The 20,403-nt window shown below is 48.9% G+C and overlaps 1 protein-coding gene across 1 annotated transcript in view; it reads left to right on the forward strand.

Annotated features, from left to right (window-relative positions):
* The window catches only part of SLC9A5 (solute carrier family 9 member A5), a 107,564-nt gene that overhangs the window by 65,568 nt on the left and 21,593 nt on the right, over window positions 1-20,403 (forward strand). Inside the window, exons 8-13 of the mRNA XM_040329522.1 lie at window positions 4,224-4,313; window positions 6,553-6,623; window positions 7,484-7,613; window positions 11,460-11,548; window positions 12,702-12,828; window positions 15,741-15,905. Of these exons, the coding sequence (XP_040185456.1) occupies window positions 4,224-4,313; window positions 6,553-6,623; window positions 7,484-7,613; window positions 11,460-11,548; window positions 12,702-12,828; window positions 15,741-15,905 (672 nt within the window). The remainder of the gene's footprint in view (window positions 1-4,223; window positions 4,314-6,552; window positions 6,624-7,483; window positions 7,614-11,459; window positions 11,549-12,701; window positions 12,829-15,740; window positions 15,906-20,403) is intronic.

The following is a 20,403-nucleotide window of genomic DNA, read 5'->3' on the forward strand; positions in this document are numbered from 1 at the left end:
GGACGTGACCGCGGAAGAAGCCGAGACTGGCCGACTATACCCCAGTGTACTGCGCTCGGTATATGTCGGCGCAGTATTCAAAACTCGGCGCGGGAAAGCGGGTATCGGCGTATATCGCGCACCCACGATTTTGCCCTGATTTTCAGGGCAAAAAAGTGCGCGATATACGCCGATAAATACAGTAAGTTGTCTACGGGATGGAGGAGGGGGTCAGATGGTACCATACAACTTTTTTTGGGGGGGTAGGGTTGCCTTTTATCTCACTGGGACAATGATCCCACCACTAATGCCTTGCAGCAGTCCTGAACACCTGAGAACATCCATTTCCCTTCATTAGAACGTATTCAAGCCATTGTCTGTCCTGTTATCCCTCCAGATCCTTTTTTTTTTTTCATTAAGACATCAGCCGTTTTAATCGTATCTCCCTTTCCCATCGGCTCAGTTTTTCACCCCCAGCCGCGAACCGCGGGTCACAAAACGGTTTGTTTGCGGTCACTGAGAGAAGCGGCAGCTCGTGTCCGATTAGGTTAACATGATAATGTGACATGTCCATTAACTCTCCTTTTAGTGTGTAATTCGTTTACACCCAGCTTGGGTATTATTCTACTTTGTGATAGATACAAAAGCAGGCAGAGATTTATCGTCCGTCCGACAGACAGACGTGTCCCCCCCCCCCCCCCCTAATTCACTTCAATAGTTAAATCAAATCTGCATCTCATTGTGTATGTACATCTGTGTGCGGTAAGTGATTCGATTATTATTCAGGGAATTCAGGCAATTGCCAAGCTTTAACCCCATCACAGCCACGTCTATGTGCGAGGGAGGTACGTAAACGAGCATTGCGTTGTCGCGACACAAGAGGCGGTTGATGACTGATAATGACAGACTTGCCTTGGCTCACGTTGTCTCGCCTGCCGGGTTCAGGACAAATGAAGCTTGTCTGGAAGGGGTTGGAACTGCCAATCAATGTGACGACTTAATTGCTGACTAATGCAATGTACTTATCTAAACTCTGCTTTTTTTTGGGGGGGGGGGGAGGGGTGAGGCATCCCCCTTTTACATTAATTAGGTTCTGCTTGTGGTTTAGCAGCAGACATATGTTTACGATTTAATATTCCTGATAATTTATTCATCCTCTACTGACTCTATATTCTCCAGAAAGTGTTTGATCGTCTTTATTCCAGGATCAGCTATTTTACTTTGTAGCCTTTTTGATGTGATATTCATCCTCTTATGGGTGAAGAATTCTATTCCCACTAAAGTAGATATAAACCCAATCACTTCCTAAATATTATAAAAGAATACCTGTGATCCTTCCATTAAGGTCCTTGTTCCGGAACCTACTGTTCTGGGTGACAACTGCCTCCTGTTGTGTCCTTCCATGAAGGTCTTTGTTCCGGAACCTACTGTTCTGGGTGACAACTGCCTCCTGTTGTGTCCTTCCATGAAGGTCTTTGTTCCGGAACCTACTGTTCTGGGTGACAACTGCCTCCTGTTGTGTCCTTCCATGAAGGTCTTTGTTCCGGAACCTACTGTTATGGGTGACAACTGTCTCCTGTTATTATCCTTCCATGAATGTTGTTATTCAGGAACCTATCTGTTATGGGGCGACAACTATCTCCTAGTTGTGATCCTTCCATGAATGTCCTTGTTCAGGAATCTTCTGTTATAGGGTGACAACTGTCTCTTAGTTGTTATCTTTCCATAAAGGTCCCTGTTCAGGAAACTATCTGTAATGGGGTGACAATTATGTACTGGTTGTGTCCTACCATAATGGTCTTTGTTCAGGAACCTAGTGTTATGGGGGACAACTGTCTTCTGAATGTGATACTTCCGTGAAGGTCTTTGTTTACAAACCTATTGTTATGGGTGACAACTGTCTCCTGTTATGATCCTTCCATGAATTTTTTTATGCGGTGACAACTATCTCCTGGTTGTGTCCTTCCATGAAGGTCCTTGTTCAAGAACCTACTGTTATGGAATAACAACATCCTCCTAGTTGTGATCCTTCCATGAATGTCCTTGTTCAGGAATCTTCTGTTATAGGGTGACAACTGTCTCTTAGTTGCTATCCTTCCATAAAGGTCCCTGTTCAGGAATCTATCTGTAATGGGTTGAAAACTATCTACTGGCTGTGTCCTACCATGAATGTCATCATCCAGGAACCTACTGTTATGGGGGACAACTGTCTTCTGAATGTGATACTTCAATGAAGGTCTTTGCTTACGAACCTACTGTTATGGGTGACAACTGTCTCCTGTTGTGTCCTTCTATGAAGGTCTTTGTTCAGGTACCTATCTGTAATGGGGTAACAACTATTTACTTGGTTGTGTCCTACCATGAAGGTCTTCGTACAGGAACCTACTGTTATGGTTATGGGTGACAACTGTCTCCTGTTATGATCCTTCCATGCATTGTGTTATGGGGTGACAGCTATCTCCTGGTTGTGTCCTTCCATGAAGGTCCTTGTTCAAGAACCTACTGTTATGGAATGAAAACTGCCTCCTAGTTGTGATCCATCCATGAATGTCCTTGTTCAGCAATTTTCTCTTAGAGGGTGACAAGTGTCTTAGTTGGTATGCTTCCAAAAAGGTTCCTGTTCAGGAACCTATCTGTAATGGGTGACAACTATCTCCTAGTTGTGTCCTTCCATTAAAGTCTTTGTTCAGTACCCTACTGTTATGGGTGACAACTGTCTCCTGTTATGATCCTTCAATGAATTTTGTTGTTCAGAATCCTATCGGTTATGGGGTGACAACTATCTCCTGGTTGTGTCCCTCTATGAAGGTCCTTGTTCAAGAAACCTACTGTTATGGGTGACAAGTGTCTCCTGGTATAATCCTTCTATGAATGTTGTTGTTCGGGAGCCTATCTGTTATGGGGTTACAACTGCCTCCTACTTGTGATCCTTCCATGAATGTCCTTGTTCAGGAATCTTCTGTTATAGGGTGACAACTGGTTGTGATCCTTCCATGAATGTTATTATTCATGAACTCATTGTTATGAGGTGACAACTGGTTCTCCCTGAACAGATCTGGTGTCTGGCTTCTACATCTCTACAGAAGTTCCTGTGTCTCCAAGCTTCAACCTTAACCTGCAGGCACCTGCACCCTTTCGTGCCCCTGCACTCCCTGTATCCACCACCAGGGGTGTTTGGACCGGAACCGTGCAAGAGGCCACCTTCACCCTCTCAGACTCCGCTGTAAGGTACGTGACACTATCTGTTATGGGATGACAACTATCTCTTGGTTGTGTCCTTCCATGAAGGTTCTTGTTCAGGAATCTTCTGTTATAGGGTAACAACTGATTCCTGGTTGTGATCCTTTAATTAAGATCCCTGTTCAGGAACCTATCTGTTACGGGGTGACCACGGTCTTCTGGTTGCGATGCTTCCATGAAGGTTGCTGTTCTGGAACCTGTCAGTTATGAGTGACAACTGTCTCTTGGTTCACAACTGTCTCCTAGTTGTCTCCTTCCATGAAGGCCCTTGTTCAGGAACCTACTGTTATGAGTGTCTCCTGGTTACGATTCTTCCATGAAGGCCCTTGTTCAGGAACCTACTGTTATGAGTGACAACTGTCTCCTGTTGTGTCCTTCCATGAAGGCCCTTGTTCAGGAACCTACTGTTATGAGTGACAACTGTCTCCTGGTTGTCTCCTTCCATGAAGGCCCTTGTTCAGGAACCTACTGTTATGAGTGTCTCCTGGTTACGATTCTTCCATGAAGGCCCTTGTTCAGGAACCTACTGTTATGAGTGACAACTGTCTCCTGTTGTGTCCTTCCATGAAGGCCCTTGTTCAGGAACCTACTGTTATGGGTGACAACTGGCTCCTGTTGTGTCCTTCCATGAAGGTCTTTGTTCCGGAACCTACTGTTATGAGTGACAACTGTCTCCTGTTGTGTTCTTCCATGAAGGCCCTTGTTCAGGAACCTACTGTTATGAGTGTCTCCTGGTTCTGATTCTTCCATGAAGGTCCTTGTTCAGGAACCTATATGTTATAATCTAGGCTGACAGCTGACTCCTAGATGTGATACTTCCATTAAGATCCCTGTTCAAGAACAGCTACGGGGTGACAACTGCCTCCTTCCATAAAGATTCTTGTTGAGGGACCCACTGTTTTGGGTGAAAAGATGAAAAGATTTCCCACATACACAAAGTTTGGATAAGCTGATTAATTTGCTGCATGTAGAGTAAGATGGCCACCCTCTCGCTTCTATTTCAGGGCCTGACCATCAAACCGCTTGTCAAGTGGCTGAAAGTGAAAAGAAGAGACCAGCACAAGCCGACGTTAAATGAGGAATTACAGGAGCATGTAAGCCTTTCAGATCTTCGCCCCCCCCAGCAGCTGTTGTACATCCGTCCTTGGTAAATCATCCATGCCATCTAATTAGGTGTCCTCTTCCGACCACAAAGACCCGCTCATGTTTTCTGTGGTTTGGAGGAAAGAAAGGCCATGGATGGGGTGGTGTGTAGCAGGGGGAGTCATCACATTGGCATGGACGGGAATTAAGTCTTCTGGCAGAGGGCATTTTAAAGAGATGTTAAAGTGAAATCATAATTGAATTCATAAAGGTAAATAGACAGTTTAGAGACACTACATACGTATAGGTGAGTGGCACCCCTACCAGAAAGCAGACTCGGAGACAATTTCAGTAGCTTCTGAGCGTAGGTGTGCGCAGTCTAATGCATTAGGGTGTGCACTTCAAAGCTCAAACACACACTACTGATCACTCACGATGTTCATTGAGAAAGGGAAGGGGATGGTCAATTACATATTGACCAGCCCCTTCCTCCACTCACCCTAAAACATCCTTGCAGCAACAGCTGGCGGGAGAGGAGGGAAGCTGGTAGCACTTCAGGGGGAAGGAGGGAGCCAGGGAAGTTGGGGGAATCTGTGCTGTAAAGGGTGATTAGGGTGTGCCTGGGCACACCTGGCACACCCTGTGCGCACGCCTATGGTCCCAACACACTCTAATGCAACAGTAGTAAGAAGAGCCGGCAAAACTGTAGTCCTTGAAGTGTCATTTATTGGTACATCAAAGTGACAATAGAACAACAATGGGAGCCAATGGTGCCGCTGCTATGTGTCTCAGCCAATCAGGAGGGAGAACCCCAGACAGCTGAGACACTCATGGACATCGCTGGATAGAGAGGGGGCTCGGGTAAGAATTAGGGGGGTTGCTGCACACAAAGACCCAGATTCACGTAGGGCGGCGTAACTTTGGGCGGGCGTCGCGTATCGTGTTTACGCTACGCCGCCGCAACTTAGAGAGGCAAGTGCTGTATTCACAAAGCACTTGAGTCCTAAGTCACGGCGGCGTAGCGTAAATTGGCCGGCGTAAGCCCGCCAAATTCAAAGTAGGAAGGTAGTGGGCGTGTTAGGCCCCGTACTCACGACCAAACATGTCTGCTGAAACTGGTCCGCAGGCCAGTTTCAGCAGACATGTTTGGTCGTGTGTGGGCGCGAGCGGGCCGAATTCCAGCAAACATTTGCCCGCCGGGCCTTTTCCCAGCAGACAAATATTCCTGGACTTGTTTTAAAACAGTCCGCTGGAATTCTGCCCGCTCGGACATGTACGGTCGTCAGTACAGACCTACCGTACATGTCCAGGCGCCCGCCGTCCCTCGCATGCGTCGAATGACTTCGACGCATGCGTGGAAGCATTTTAAAGGCGGGCCGCCCACGTCGCCGCGTCATTGTCGCGGCGACACCGCGTCATCGACGCGGCGACACCGCGGACACGCCCCGCGTATTGTTTACGCGCGGACTTCTGTACGATGGTGTGTACAACCATCGTACAGAAGCCCTCTGGCAGACATGTATGGTGAAAACGGTCCGACGGACCGCTTTCACCATACATGTTTGGTCGTGAGTACCCGGCCTTACATTTAAATTAACTGTGACCCCATGTAAATGAAGGGCCGAACGAACGGCGCATGCTCAGAATCACGTTGCATATACGCCCTAAGATACGACGGCTTAATGCGTTTGACGTGAACGTAACCTACGCCCAGCCCCATTCACGTACGACTTACGCAAACGACGTAAAATCCGACGGCTGTTCCCTGGTCCATACGTTAACATGACTTACCCCTGCTTTATGAGGCTTAACTTTACGCCGGACGTACGCCTTACGTAAACGGCGTTTACTCATGCGACGGGCGCAAGTACGTTCGTGAATCGGCGTATCTCGGTCATTTGCATATTCGACGCGTAAATCAATGGAAGCGCCCCTTGCGGCCAGAATTCAGGCGTATCTTGTTTCCTGAATCAGGCGCATAGATACGACGGCGCATCCTAGAACTTATCAGAAGATACGTCGGCGTAAGTCCTTTGTGAATCCGGGCCACAGTGTGCATAGAATATATTAAGATAAAAAAAACGTTTTCTTTTATGACTCCTTTAATAAATTATTCTATAGGGGATGATGTAGCCGATGTGTACAACACAAATCCTCATTGTAGGCTTCATCCTATTGTTGAAGATTGTTTTCAAGACGTGATTCTTTTAAATGTAATAATTACGGTGATTTTTTTTCTGTCTCTTCGAGGCTTTTGATCATATCCTGGCAGCTGTAGAGGACATAGTCGGCCATCATGGCTATCACCATTGGAGGGATAAGTGAGTAAATCCAAATGATTGAAACGATCATTAATCACATCTGAATATTGCAGATCCATAAAGCGGCATTAAACCCAAAAGCAAAAATTGTATTTATATTGCAGCTTACCAATTCTTAGATGTGATGGCTGCACATGGGCATGTAGGGGCAAGGGGGGGCAAGCGCCCCCCCCTGGAATCAGGTGTTCACCATAGGCATGCACATGGCTTGTACACGCCTGGATTCTGCACCCTGTACATAGCACAGGCCTGGATTCTGCACCCTGTACATAGCACACGCCTGGAATCTGCACCCTGTACATAGCACACGCCTGGAATCTGCACCCTGTACATAGCACACACCTGGAATCTGCACCCTGCACATAGCACACACCTGGAATCTGCACCCTGTACATAGCACACGCCTGGAATCTGCACCCAGTACATAGCACACGCCTGGAATCTGTACCCTGTACATAGCACACGCCTGGAATCTGCATCTTGTACATAGCACACGCCTGGAATCTGCACCTTGTACATAGCACACGCCTAGAATAAAGTCTACCGTTTCCCCATTAAAAATAAATACTTGCGAGTCGCGGCTAAACCCCTCCCCTTCGTGACATTGTCAAAAGGGGGCGGAGCATGGGTGATCTTTGCTGTCCAAAGGTGTCTCTGTTGCTCCCTAATCCAGAGTGGGGTGGGGGGGGGGGTGGCGCTTTAATACAGCAGGGGTGTTACTGGCCAGATCACCAGGTGAGAACAGAGGGGAAAACAGATGCAGCAGCCACATTTAATGATTGGTAAGCTGCAATATAGTAACATTAATGGTTGTGGGTTCAATACCACTTTCACCTTTTATTTCTCCTCTCATCATACAGGTGGGAACAGTTTGATAAGAAATATCTAAGCCAATGGCTGATGAGGAAATCCGCGTACCGGATCAAAGACGAAATCTGGGAGGTTTGCTACAAACTCAACATCCGCGATGCTTTAATTTTGGCAGACCAGGTATTGGCCTCACCACCTCTATCCTTCCTCACCTGTGTGTTGTGTTGTGTCAGGTACTCTTCGCGGCAGCATGGGGTTGGCTGCAGGGCCGGGGCTTAACCCTAGGCAAGACTAACACTCCCCCACCCGCCCACAGGGGGCGTTAGTCTTGCCTATGGCCACGCAGGTGACAGGATTAGTGAGCGGACTCCCCAGACTGCAGCTATGTCTCCACCTCCCCAGCTGTGCCCGCCTCCACCGCAGACCTCATACCCGCCTCCTCCACCTCCCCAGCTGTGCCTGCCTCCTCCACCAATCTCATGCCTGCCTCCCTAGCTGTGCCCGCCTCCTCCACCAACCTCATGCCCGCCTCCCTAGCTGTGCCTGCCTCCTCCGCCGACCTCATGCCCGCCTCTCCAGCTGTGCCCACCTCCTCCGCAGACCTCATACCCGCCTCCTCCGCCGACCGCATGCCCACCTCCTCCCCAGCTGGGCCTGCCTCCTCCGCCAACCTCATACCTGCCTCCCCAGCCGCGCCCGCCTCCACCGCAGAACTCATACCCGCCTCCTTCACCTCCCCAGCTGTGCCTGCCTCCTCCACCAATCTCATGCCTGCCTCCCTAGCTGTGCCCGCCTCCTCCGCCGACCTCATACCCGCCTCCCCAGCTGTGCTTGCCTCCTCCGCAGACCTGATACCAGCCTCCTCTGCTGACCTCATGCCCACCTTCTCCCCAGCTGTGCGCCCCCTTCCGCCAATCTCATGCCCGCCTCCTCCGCCTCGCCAGCTGTGCCCCCCTTCTCCGCGACCTCATACCCGCCTCCTTCCCCTCTCCAGCTGCCTCCGCTGACCTCATGCCCGCCTCTCCAGCCGTGTCCGCCTCCCCAGCTGTGCCTGCCTCCTCCGCCAACCTCATGCCCGCCTCCCCAGCTGTGCCCCCCTTTTCTGCCGACCTCGTGCCCGCCTCCTCCACCTCCCCAGCTGTGCCTGCCTCCTCCACAGACCTCATAGCCGCCTCTTACACCTCCCCAGCTGTGCCTGCCTCCTCCGCTGACCCCGTGCCCTTCTCCCCAGCTGTGCCCGCCTCCTCCGCCAACCTCATCCCTGCCTCCTCCGCCTCGTGTTCCCCCGGCCAGGCTAGGCGGCTGCCTAGTGGGAGCGACAGCCCTGGTTGGGTGACCAGTATCCCTGCTGGTGTCCGTGTCCCTCCATATTTGTGGTATTTGTGGTACCCTGAAATATGTGACCCAATGCCGCTTATCTTACTTTATTCGTAGGGGAGTAACAAAGTACGGTAAAACCTTGGATTGCGAGCATAATTCATTCCAGACACATGCTTGTAATCCAAAGCGCTTGTATATCAAAGCAAATTTCCCCATAAGAAATAATGGAAACTCAGATGATTCGTTCCACAACCATTTATTTATAGGTCCTTCAGTTTATAGTCCAAATAAAAAGATTATAGCTATGTGATTGGTTGTGTGACCATAAAATGTCCCTCCACACATGGAAGCCTCCCCAAAGGGGATTAGAAGCAAATTCCAGCAGGAGCTCCAGAGTATAAAAGAGAAGAGAGGCGCCTCTAAGTGTAGCAATATGATTCCATTTAATGAAGATATCACATTTTTGTTCCTGGGTTAGGGTCGGAGTGAACCAGTCTTTGAAAACTCTAATGAAAACACTGGGGATTTGTGGTGATTGGGGGGGGAGACAGGGGACTGTGCAGTCAGCAGAGCTGTCATGTCCACACAAGGTGGGATGACAGATTATTAATCTCACAGCTGTGGAGCAGAGACATTCGCAGGCCGCAGCTCCATCCATAGGAGCAGAAATAGATATCCGGCATCGCTATAGACCATGAGTCAGCCTGGGATTGGCCTGGCAGCTGGAGGAACCTTTTTAGAAAGCACTGATGGAGCACATATGATTGTTCTCATTTCCTCCTGCAGCCCAACATCCTCCAAACCTCTCCCGCTTAGATGGTTTTAAGAAGTATATGGCTCAGAAAAACAATATAGACTATATGACCAAAAGTATTGGGACGCCTGCCTTTACACACACATGAACTTTAATGGCCTCCCAGTCTTAGTCCGTAGGGTTCAATATTGAGTTGGCCCCGCCCTTTGCAGCTATAACGGCTTCAACTCTTCTGGGAAGAGGTTTAGGAGTGTGTCTATGGGGATGTTTGACCATTCTTCCAGAAGCGCATTTGTGAGGTCTCCTCTGCGCCTTCATAGCAACTGTGGGCACCTAGATGTGAGAGCTTATGGCTACATGCTCAGCTATTGGACATTGTGTTGTGTCCCAGAAAATCGCTGGCAGGGTGGGGTCGCCTATGGCGAGAGGAGGAGTCACCTAGGCGGCCAAAAAGAGGAAGGAGGAAGTGGGTCAAAAAGTCCTACTAAAAATAAGGTACACATGCAAACCCCCCCCAAATGTGGCATGTCAGGGGGCGAGGTCACTGGTCCACTAATCATTGTGGTCACTGGTCCAGTAATCATTGTGGTCACTGGTCCTCTTATAATTGTGGTCACTGGTCCACTAATCATTGTGGTCACTGGTCCAGTAATCAATTGTGGTCACTGGTCCACTAATCATTGTAGTCACTGGTCCTCTAATCATTGTAGTCACTGGTCCTCTTATCATTGTGGTCACTGGTCCTCTAATCATTGTGGTCACTGGTCCTCTAATCATTGTGGTCACTGGTCCTCTTATCATTGTGGTCACATGGTCCACTAATCATTGTGGTCACTGGTCCTCTAATCATTGTGGTCACTGGTCCTCTAATCATTGTGGTCACTGGTCCTCTTATCATTGTGGTCACATGGTCCACTAATCATTGTGGTCACTGGTCCTCCAATCATTGTGGTCACTGGTCCTCTTATAATTGTGGTCACATGGTACACTAATCATTGTGGTCACTGGTCCTGTCACTGGTCCTCTAATCATTGTAGTCACCGGTCCTCTATTAATTGTGGTCACTGGTCCTCTTATCATTGTGGTCACTGGTCCTCTTATCATTGTGGTCACTGGTCCTCTTATCATTGTGGTCACTGGTCCTCTAATCATTGTGGTCACTGGTCCTGTCACTGGTCCTCTAATCATTGTAGTCACTGGTCCTCTTATCATTGTGGTCACTGGTCCTCTTATCATTGTGGTCACTGGTCCTCTTATCATTGTGGTCACTGGTCCACTAATCATTGTGGTCACTGGTCCTCCAATCATTGTGGTCACTGGTCCACTAATCATTGTGGTCATTGGTCCTCTTATAATTGTGGTCACTGGTCCACTAATCATTGTGGTCACTGATCCTCTTATCATTGTGGTCACTGGTCCACTAATCATTGTGGTCACTGATCCTCTTATCATTGTGGTCACTGGTCCACTAATCATTGTGGTCATTGGTCCTCCTATCATTGTGGTCACTGGTCCTCTTATCATTGTGGTCACTGGTCCACTAATCATTGTGGTCACTGATCCTCTTATCATTGTGGTCACTGGTCCTCCTATCATTGTGGTCACTGGTCCTCTTATCATTGTGGTCACTGGTCCACTAATCATTGTGGTCACTGGTCCACTAATCAGTGTGGTCACTGGTCCACTAATCATTGTGGTCACTAGTCCTCTAATCATTGTTGTCACTGGTCCACTAATCATTGTTGCCACTGGTCCACAAAAGATGAAAATTGTGACAAAAAAGACCCACACCAGGGGGTGTCTATCCCGGGGACTGTGGAGAAAGGGGTAGAGACCCGCTGATAAATCAGGGGGGGCAATGAGGGACAGCGAGCAGGACAAGGCTGAGGCAGGAACCCAGTGAAGTCCTCCATGTGTCTTCACACTTCTAATTCTTCTCTCTTTTCCTATAGGGTGGTCACATACTGTCCTCTGACAGGCTCTCTCTGCCATCAATGCCAAGCCGTGCCTCCATGTCTGAGACCTCCGTGACTAACCTCCTGTAAGTTGGAATTCTATTTTATTGGGGTGCAGTGTATTTTGGAAGGTTTAGAACCCCCATTTTTATTGGAAAGAAGGGAAGAGAGGGGGGGGGGGTACAAACCCCGGGACTTTAAACAGTGTTTAATGAGGTTTATTGTAAAAATAAAAACATGCAAATATAAAAACATCTGTATCAAGTTTATGGAATTCTACCACATGCATACATTACTGCAATGTTACTACTCAACATGTTTTGCTCTGGGAGCTTCTTCAGGAGCTTCTAGCAGTATTTGGGATGTGGTGTTCTGTTTCATAAAAACTATCCCCTATTTTGTAAACGCTATAACTTTTACGCAAACCAATCAATAAACACTTATTGCGATTTTTTTTATGAAAAATAGGTAGAAGAATACATATCGGCCTAAACTGAGGAAAACATTATTTTTATATATTTTTGGGGGATATTTATTATAGCAAAAAGTAAAAAATATTCTTTTTTTTCAAAATTATCGCTCGTTTGTTTATAGCGCAAAAACTAAAAACCGCAAAGGTGATCAAATACCACCAAAAGAAAGCTCTGTTTGTGGGGAAAAAAGGACGCCAATTTTGTTTGGGAGCCACGTCGCACGACCGCGCAATTGTCAGTTAAAGCGACGCAGTGCCGAATCACAAAAAGTGCTCTGGTCTTTGACCAGCAATAGGGTCCGGGGGCTTAAGTGGTTAAAAAAATGGCTTCTGTGAGGTTTTTAAAGTAAACCAATCTCGCACCTGGGCAATATATACAAAGCATAGAAAAACATACAAAACAAAATCCATAACCAAAAGGTCAAAACAATTCGTAGATAGAGAAAAATAGGCAGCTGAAGTGGTTTGCTCGATGCTTCCTGTAAAACTTGACCTTGTCCTCTCCTAGGCTTCCCTACTGATCCACTAATATGGCAGTCAGTCACACTGACCAATAAGGTTGTTGAAGGGGTGGGGCCAAGCTTGACCTTAGAAGAAAAGTCAATATTGGAAAACAAACATCGGCTTCCTATATGTCTGGATCTGGTGGTCCTTTTGATTTGTGGTTTGCTTCATTTTAATTGACCAATTTTGAGCCAGGATTAAAGTTTGTGTGTAGTTTGTGTACTCTTCTTTTTGTTGACTTCTTTCTGCTTCTCACCCTTCAGCAGAGAGAATGGAAGCAAGGCATGTCTGGACCTGCAGGCCATAGACACAGTGCGCAGTGGGCGGGACAGGGAGGACGCGGTCATGCACCATGTGCTGAGGGGGGGCCTCTACAAGCCACGGCGCATGGTAAGACCCTACTAAATGGAATCTACTGTCCTTCAAAGAGATATATCCACATTCATAGAACAATCTGAAGGACCTGCGGGGCAATGCAGTTCCTGCACCAAGGGAATGTGCTTGGACAGCGGCGTAGCTTGAAGCGTGTGGGCCCCCGATGCAAAAGTTGACCTGGCCCCTGGGCTGTTCTCACCCTGTTCACCCATGGCCGATCCTAGGCAGGGTGCACAGGGTGCTTTGCACCCAGGCGCCTGCAGAGGTGGGGGCGCCGAAGTGGCAGAGTTCTCCCCTCCCTCCTTCTCTCCTTGTTTGTGTCCGTCCAGAACTAGTGTTCTGAGCATAGGTGTGTGTTCGTCCAGAACTGATGTGTCTCTGACCATCTCCTGTACTATGTCTCCAGTCTCTGACCATCTCCTGTACAATGTCTGCAGTCTCTGACCACCTCCTGTACTATGTCTCCAGTCTCTGACCATCTCCTGTACAATGTCTGCAGTCTCTGACCGTCTCCTGTACTATGTCTCCAGTCTCTGACCATCTCCTGTACAATGTCTGCAGTCTCTGACCATCTCCTGTATCATGTCTGTAGTATGTCTGGGGGTCTTTCTAACAGACTCTCTAACAGAAGCCCTCTCTGTGTCCATCAGAGAGGCCTCCCTCCAGGTCCCAATAAAGTTCTCTGCTTCTCTTCCTGTATTTTGTTTATTGTTAAGAGATCATGTAAGGATCCCAGGGTAATGAAGACTTTGGGCTAGATTCAGATAGGTGAGCGGATCTTTAGATCCGCGTAACCTATCTGATTTACGTTACGCCGCCGCAAGTTTTTCAGGCAAGTGCTTTATTCACAAAGCACTTGCCTGTAAAGTTGCGGCGGCGTATCGTAAATGCCCCGGCGGAATTCAAATTCGGCGGGTAGGGGGCGTGTATCATTTAAATGAAGCGCGCCCCCGCGCCGACCGAACTGCGCATTCGCAAGGACGTCATTGGTATCGACGGGACCGTAAATTACGTCCATCCGTATTCGCGAACAACTTACGCAAACGACGTAAAATTTCAAAACTCGCCGCGGGAACGACGGCCATACTTAACATTAGCTACGCCTCATATAGCAGGGGTAAAAAGCCGAACGCAAACGCCGTAAAAAAAAAGCGCCGGGCGGTCGTTCGTTTCTGAATCGGCGTAACTCCTCATTTGCATATTCCTCGCGTAATAATACGGAAGCGCCACCTAACGGCCGGCCTGGAATTGCAGCCTAAGATCCGACGGTGTAAGTCACTTACACCTGTCGGATCTTAGGGATATCTATGCGTAACCTGATTCTATGAATCAGGCGCATAGATCCGACCGACGGAACTCAGAGATACGACGGCGTATCAGGAGATACGCCGTCGTATCTTCTTTCTGAATCCGGGCCACTGTGGGGGAGCATCTCTGTGGTTGAGTCATTGCCATAGAAACATTTGCAAAGGGGAGGAGTTAGTAAAATGACCACGCCCATGTGGGGGGGCGCCAGAAATATTTCTGCACCCAGGCGCCTGTGACCCTAGGATCGGCCCTGTGTGCACCTCTCCATTCAGGAAATGGCTCACAGCTTGTCCCCAGCCAATGAGAACAGAGGGGTGTGGACCGTGGAAGGCAAAGTGGAAGCCCAGTACTGAGCGTGGCTGTGGGGCCCCAGGGCAGATCAGAGCTGGACTTTGTGGAGGATATGATAATATGATAGGGAGGCTGCAGGGGCCCCCTGGAGCTAGGGGTGGGGTTGCAATTGTGACCCCTGCAACCCCTTATGCTACGCCCATGTGCTTGGAGGTGGGTAGGGGGGCAGAGACAAGGGGGGATTCAGAAAGGGGTAGTACTTGCACCTATTATCTGATAAATTCTCGGATTCATCCCTGATCAGGCCTAATTGGGGGGGGGGGGGGGGCTAAAAAATGTGCAAGCTAAACGTTAACGAGTTATGGATTTTATCTTTACTGGCCCAGATTCAAGAAGCAATTGCGCCTGCGTAACCATAGTTACACAGCGCAATTGCTTACTTGCGCCGGCGTAACGAATGCTCCTGATTCAGGAACCTCGTTACGCCAACTGCAGCCTAAGATATGCATGGCATAAGGCTCTTATGCCCGCATATCTTAGGCTGCATTCTTGTGATGGCCGCTAGGTGGCGTTCCCGTTGTGCTCAGCGTATAGTATGCAAATTGCATACTAACGCCGATTCACTACGGTACACGCGCCCTGCGTACGCAGTTTACGTCGTTTGCGTACGGCGTGTTTAGCGTAAGGCTGCCCCTTCTAATAGCAGGGGCAGCCAATGCTAAATTATACCGTCGTTCCCGCGTCGCAAAATTTGAAATTTACGTTGTTTGTGTAAGTGAATCGTGAATAGCGCTGGATGCCATTCACGTTCACTTTGAAGCAAATGACGTCCTTGCGACGTCATTTACCGCAATGCACGTCGGGAAAGTTTCCCGACGGAGCATGCGCTCTACGCTCGGCGCGGGAACGCGCCTAATTTAAATGATTCCCGCCCCCTGCGGGATCATTTAAATTGCGCGCGCTTACGCCGGGCATTTTGCCGGCGCGCCCACGCAATTTACGGAGCTGCTGCTCCGTGAATGAAGGGCAGCGCAGTAAATTTGCCGGGGCGCAGGGCAAAAACGTTACCCTAAGCCTCCGTAAAAAAAGCGCAAATCTACCTGAATCCGGGCCAATGTAGACATCTGTCATTGGTCTCAATTCACAAAAACGTAACGCCAGCCTTGGGCCCCTCTGTGGGCCCCTCTGTGTTCAGCCATGTGATTGTAATTTTTTGAAATTTCATTGGACTCAACTGGAAATAATGGTCATGTTTTTTTTATAAATAAGGATGCTTCTAGCAGCGTGTTAGCTTTGTGAATTGAGCCCATTGTCTGTAACTCTTGCAGTGCAAGTCAAGCTACAGTCGCCATTTTATGACGCAGGATGAGCAGGAGCGCCAGGAGAAGGAAGTCTTCCAGCAAAACATGAAGCGGAGGCTGGAATCGTTCAAATCCACCAAACACAACACCTGCGCGTCCAAGTCCCGGGTCAAAAAAGATGGTCGCAAGAAGGTATGGAAGCTTCTGAAAAGAAGAGCTGACTGTATGAATGACCCATCCCCAGAGGCGGGCTCTCTAATTAGGCAAGTTAGGCGGTCGCCTAAGACCTCGCACTCACAGGGGCCTCGCGGCCGCCTAATTTGCCTGTGATCAATACTAATGTCGGCGTCATCGGATCTCACTATTACCCCTCTCTCTTTTTCATCTCCCCCCTCTTGCATTGGCTGAATATGTCTGATGGGTGAGGAGGGTGTCCTGGAAGTGGGGCTGATCACCTGTGTGCTAGATCCTTGCTCTTTCTGAAGCCATTTTTCTTGCTTGAATTATTAAAAAAAGAAATAAATAAATAAATATATATATATATATATATATATTATATATATATATATATATATATATATATATATATATATATATATAAAACATTTTATAAAAAAAAGGGGGGGTTGCCATCCGGAGCCCTGGGGACCTCCGGGCCCTTTAATAAAAAGAAATAAAGAAATATATATTTTTTTTTTCTAAAAGAAAAAAAGGGGGGGGGGGTTGCCATGCGGGGTCCTGGGGACCTCCGGGTGCCTTGAAAAAAAAGGGGGTTGCCATCCGGGCCCCTTAACGTTGTACTGCCTGTACCCCCCTGCTGGCGGCCCCGCCAATGACCACAAATGTGAGGAGCATTCCTCCCACTGACCGTTACACTAATGTATCATGAGATGTAGATACAGGGCCAGATTCACGTAGATTCCGGCGTAGCGTAGCGTAAGCTATTTACACTACGCCGCCGCAACTTAGTGGAGCAAGTGCCGTATTCTCAAAGCACTTGCTCCGTAATTTGCGGCAGCGTGGTGTAAATGGCCCGGCGTAAGGCCGCGTAATTCAAAGGGGGTGGCTTGTATTTAAATTAAGCGTGCCCCCGCGCCGAACGAACTGCGCATGCGCCGGCCTTAAACGTAGCCCAGTGCGCATGCTCCGTAGTATGCCGCAAATCAATTGGTTTCGATGTGAACGTAATTAACGCACAGCCCTATTCTCGACGAGTTACGCAAACGACGGAAAAACCCGATGCTGTCCCGACAGCCATACTTAACATGGCATACGGCGGACCGACGTAAGGTTACCCCTCATATAGCAGGGGTAACCTTACGCTTACGGAAACGACGTAAACTGCGGCGCAAAAACGTTCGGGAATCTGCGTATTTGCTCATTTGCATATGTGACGCTGAAATCGACGTAAAAGCCACCTAGCGGCCAGCGTGGTATTGCATTTAGGATCCGACGGTGTAAATGACTTACACCAGTCGGATCCTAGCCTAATTCTGGCGTATCTTGTTTTAAGAATACAAAACAATGATACGCCGGCGGGATTTTCGAATTACGCCGGTGTATCTGTAGATACACCGGCGTAATTCTTTTGAGAATCTGGCCCACAGTCTTTTTTAGCAAGGGGTTCCCTGAGACCGGAAAGTTATTTTAGGGGTTCCTCTGTGTTGAGAAAGGTTGTCCTATATTATGCCATGCCAAGAATGTCTTTTGCAGTTACTACAGGTCCTCTTTACCGATTGGCCTAATACTAATCCAATTCTCTGAACTGATAATACTCCTTCTTTTTCTTATTTTCTTAGTTTTTTGAATGTTATAATAGGATGCTGAGTGTTGGTACATTGCGTCTTATGAAGGGCTTTCATGTATTTTGGCAGCAGGACGCATAACGCCGTACGAATGCCGTTTCCAAGACGACCTTCTGGATAGCCGGAGACGTCTGCGATGTATTTATTTACAAGCTTGTCCTATTTACGTAATCGTTCCATACTGAGCTCTGCCGCTCGGTTTGTTAGCAAACGGTAATTCAATCCACAGATGGTTATCGAGTCGGATTCATGTCAACATTTTTCCCACTTCTCAGTGAGTAACTGAAAGGAAAACCTCAGGGTAACCAGCAAAATGGAATCTTCAGGGCAAGCCAAGAGCCACATATAACTGGATAGTATTTAATTTGCCTTCATTGCAGATCATTTCAACTCACATCCTCTAATGTTTAACCGTCTACTGGCTGTGCTCTGTGATCTTCCTCTAAAATAAAATGATTATAGGTTCCAGTCCTGAGCCTTGCTATTGGTCAGCGAGACAACCCATCACTATAAAGGACCAATAAAGAGGCAGAAGACTTGAGGTTAGAGACGTGCGCGACAGAAAAATATGTTTTGTCTCAGATTCATTTGTTAAAGGGGAGAAGGACACTGTCCAGGGCTCCCACCATGTCGGCACCCGAACCCTGACCCGTCCCTTGGCTCCCGGGTGCAGGCGCCGGCATCTTAAGTAAGGGAATCAGGAAGTAAAGCCTTGCGGCTTCAAGTGGCTGTAAACCATTTACAACCACTTTTACCTACAGGTAAGCTTAGATTAAAGCGGTTCTCCACCCTAAAGTGAAGTCCCGCTGATCGGAACCCTCCCCCCCTCCGGTGTCACATTTGACACCTTTCAGGGGGGCGGGGGGTGCAGATACCTGTCTAAAGACAGGTATTTACACCCACTTCCGGCCCGGCATTCACGGGCAAAAGACGGGCATTCTGTCACATCCCGTCGCCCCCCCGTTGTGTGCTGGGAACACTCGGCTCCCAGCACACAGCGGGAGCCAATCGGCGGGCTCGGCGCGACTCGCGCATGCGCCGTAGGGAACCGGGCAGTGAAGCCGCTGCTCTTCACTTCCTGGTTCCCTCAGCGTGGATGGCGGGGGGAGCAGCAGGGTGACGAGCGATCGCTCGTGCTCTGCTGCGGACGGCACTGGACTCCAGGACAGGTAAGTGTCCTTATATTAAAAGTCAGCAGCTGCAGTATTTGTAGCTGCTGGCTTTTAATATTTTTTTGGGATGGAACATCCGCTTTAACTGTTTGCCGACCAGCCGCCGCAGTTATACGGCGGCAGGTCGGCTCTGCTGGGCGAGAGCACGTAGCTTTACGTCACCTCGCCCAGCAGCCAATAGGGGCCGCTCGCCCCCGACTCCCGTGCGCATGCCCGGCGGGCGCGATCGCCGCCGGGCACACGCGATCGCTCGTTACAGAGCGGGGACCGGGAGCTGTGTGTGTAAACACACAGCTCCCCGGTCCTGTCAGGGAGAGAAATGCTGATCTTCTGTTCATACAATGTATGAACAGAAGATCAGTGATTTCCCCATGTCAGTCCACCCCCCCTACAGTTAGAACACACCCAGGGAACATACTTAACCCCTTCCCCGCCCCCTAGTGTTAACCCCTTCACTGCCAGTGACATTTTTATAGTAATCCAATGCATTTTTATAGCACCGATCGCTATAAAAATGTCAATGGTCCCAAAAAAGTGTCTGAAGTGTCCGCCATAAAGTCGCAGTACCGAAAAAAAATCGCTGATCGCCGCCATTACTAGTAAAAAAAAATATTAATAAAAATACCCCCTATTTTGTAAACGCTATAAGTTTTGCGCAAACCAATCAATAAACGCTTATTGCGGTTTTTTTAACGAAAAATAGGTAGAAGAATACGTATCCGCAAGAGCCGACATGGGCCCTGTAGAAACGTCACGATCGTGCCCTTTCTTCAGTGCGCATGCGCAGATGACGTGATGAGTGTAGACATTCCTTCATTGAGATATAAAGGTCAATGGTCGGGAATGTCGTGAGGGGAGGCCTCTGGCAAGGAAATGGGCACAAGTTGGCAGAGGGTCAAACACTCACGCAGGAAGGTGGTTGTTCTGGTGGATGGGAGTTGGGAAGGCTCTTGTGCTTGTGCTTTTGCACAGAGCAACCCCAATCCTCCACTCCTGAGGTCCCCCACTGATGTTCCTGGCTTTTCCTGCCTTCGAGCAACCCCCCCCCCCCCCCCCCCGCATTGCACAGCTAACCGAATGCCCCTTACAAGTTCCTTCTCAGCAACAAGCTGAACGTCTGAACTTTTTGCTGGTTCCATAGAATGGACAGTTCCATAGTGCAATGATCCGACAAATTTTTGCTGCAAAAATTTAGAAGCCCAGATTCACAAAGCACTTACGCCGACGTATAACATGTTACGCCGACGTAAGTGCAAATGTGCGCCGGCGTATGTGTGCGGCAGACCCACGAACCAATATGCGCCTAAAAACAGGCTTCACCCCGCCGACGTAGCTTGCACACTGGGCGCATGGTGCTACTCCCATTGATTAGCCATTCAAACATGCAAATGAGGGAAATACGCCGATTCATGAACGTACGTGTGCCCGGCGCATGCTACGCGAGATGCGCGTAAGTTGTACGTCCGGCGTAAAGTTATTCCCCATAAAGGAGGTGCAACCCGGCAACAGACATGCAAAGGTCTGCACCAGGAAACACAAGCCGGCGTATTGTGCGTTGGACGTGTGTCTGGCTGGGCGTACGTTATGTTCACGGCGTACGCGGTGATCCTGCGTAGCTTAGGCAGTTGTGCCGGCGTGGTTGTGAGCAGGGGGGTGCTGTCCATGCGTCCACGTCACGGCGCATGCGTAGTTCGTGATACGTACCTGTCTGGC

Source organism: Rana temporaria, chromosome 11 (assembly GCF_905171775.1).
Source record: "Rana temporaria chromosome 11, aRanTem1.1, whole genome shotgun sequence".
NCBI classification, from domain to species: Eukaryota; Metazoa; Chordata; class Amphibia; order Anura; family Ranidae; genus Rana; species Rana temporaria.